Source organism: Charadrius vociferus, unplaced genomic scaffold (genome assembly GCF_000708025.1).
Source record: "Charadrius vociferus isolate BGI_N301 unplaced genomic scaffold, ASM70802v2 scaffold2301, whole genome shotgun sequence".
NCBI lineage: Eukaryota > Metazoa > Chordata > Aves > Charadriiformes > Charadriidae > Charadrius > Charadrius vociferus.
Window position 1 is genome coordinate 2,599 of NW_009646668.1, and position 919 is coordinate 3,517.

Sequence of the window (919 nt, forward strand, 5' to 3'; positions counted from 1 at the left end):
CGTCACCTTCTCCGTCTGCGGTTGGGATGAGCCAGGATGGAACGTCACCGCTTGGGGACATTGTCACACAGACACAGACACACAGAGTGGCACCGGCACCCACCTCCTTCAACGTCGTTTCTACTAACGTGGGGAGCTTGGCCAGAACCTCCTTCACCTGCACCAGGATCTGCAGGGACAAAGGGTCAGCAGAGAGGGACGAGGAGGGGGACGTGTGGCACTTGAGGACAGGGAAGAGCCCGGTGGGGGAACTGGGAGAGGAACTGGGGGAACTGGGGTACCTGGTAGGCACATTTTCTGTGGAGTTTCTTCTGCTCCTTGTACCACTGCATCAGCTCCTTCATGAAAGCCAACGTCACCTTGCCACCATCCAGTTTGGGGCCACTGTACTCGTCCTCGATGGCTGTAAAACAAACACACGCCCACACACGGTGTCCGATGACGCAAGGGGACAACGGGGACAAGTCCCCAAAAGGCCATCAGCGTGCCTCTTCCACCCTTCCCCACAAGCTCCCAGCCCCTGACGAAGCCCGGTAGACTTCCGGGGACGCTGAGCCTTGGTTGGAGACCCTCATGGGGACACCAAAGCTCTGCTGGGTACCCTCATGGGGACACCTCGCAGGGTCTCCAAGAACCTCATGGGGACTTCTGAGACCCTCGCGGCGTCCCCCCGAGGTTCTCATGAGGACCCCGAGACCTTCACGGGGACCCTGAGACATTCGTGGGGTCCCCGAGACCCTCATGGGGACCCTGAGATGCTCACAGGGTGGCAAACACCCTCATGGGGACCCTGAGACCCTCATGGGGACCCCAAAATCCTTGTGGTGCCCCCCAAGACCCTCATGGTGTCCCAAAGACCCTCCTGGGGACTTCTGACACTCACACAGGGTCCCCAAGACCATCATGGGGACCCTGAGAC

The 919-nt window shown here is 60.1% G+C and overlaps 1 protein-coding gene across 1 annotated transcript in view; it reads right to left on the reverse strand.

Annotated features, from left to right (window-relative positions):
* Positions 1 to 403, reverse strand: part of PPP5C (protein phosphatase 5, catalytic subunit) — a gene marked incomplete at both ends in the record, with an annotated part of 2,002 nt that extends 1,599 nt beyond the window's left edge. The window contains 2 exons of the mRNA XM_009889201.1: positions 104 to 169; positions 282 to 403. Coding sequence (XP_009887503.1) covers positions 104 to 169; positions 282 to 403 — 188 coding nt within the window. The remainder of the gene's footprint in view (positions 1 to 103; positions 170 to 281) is intronic.
* Between the last annotated feature and the right edge of the window lie 516 nt (positions 404 to 919).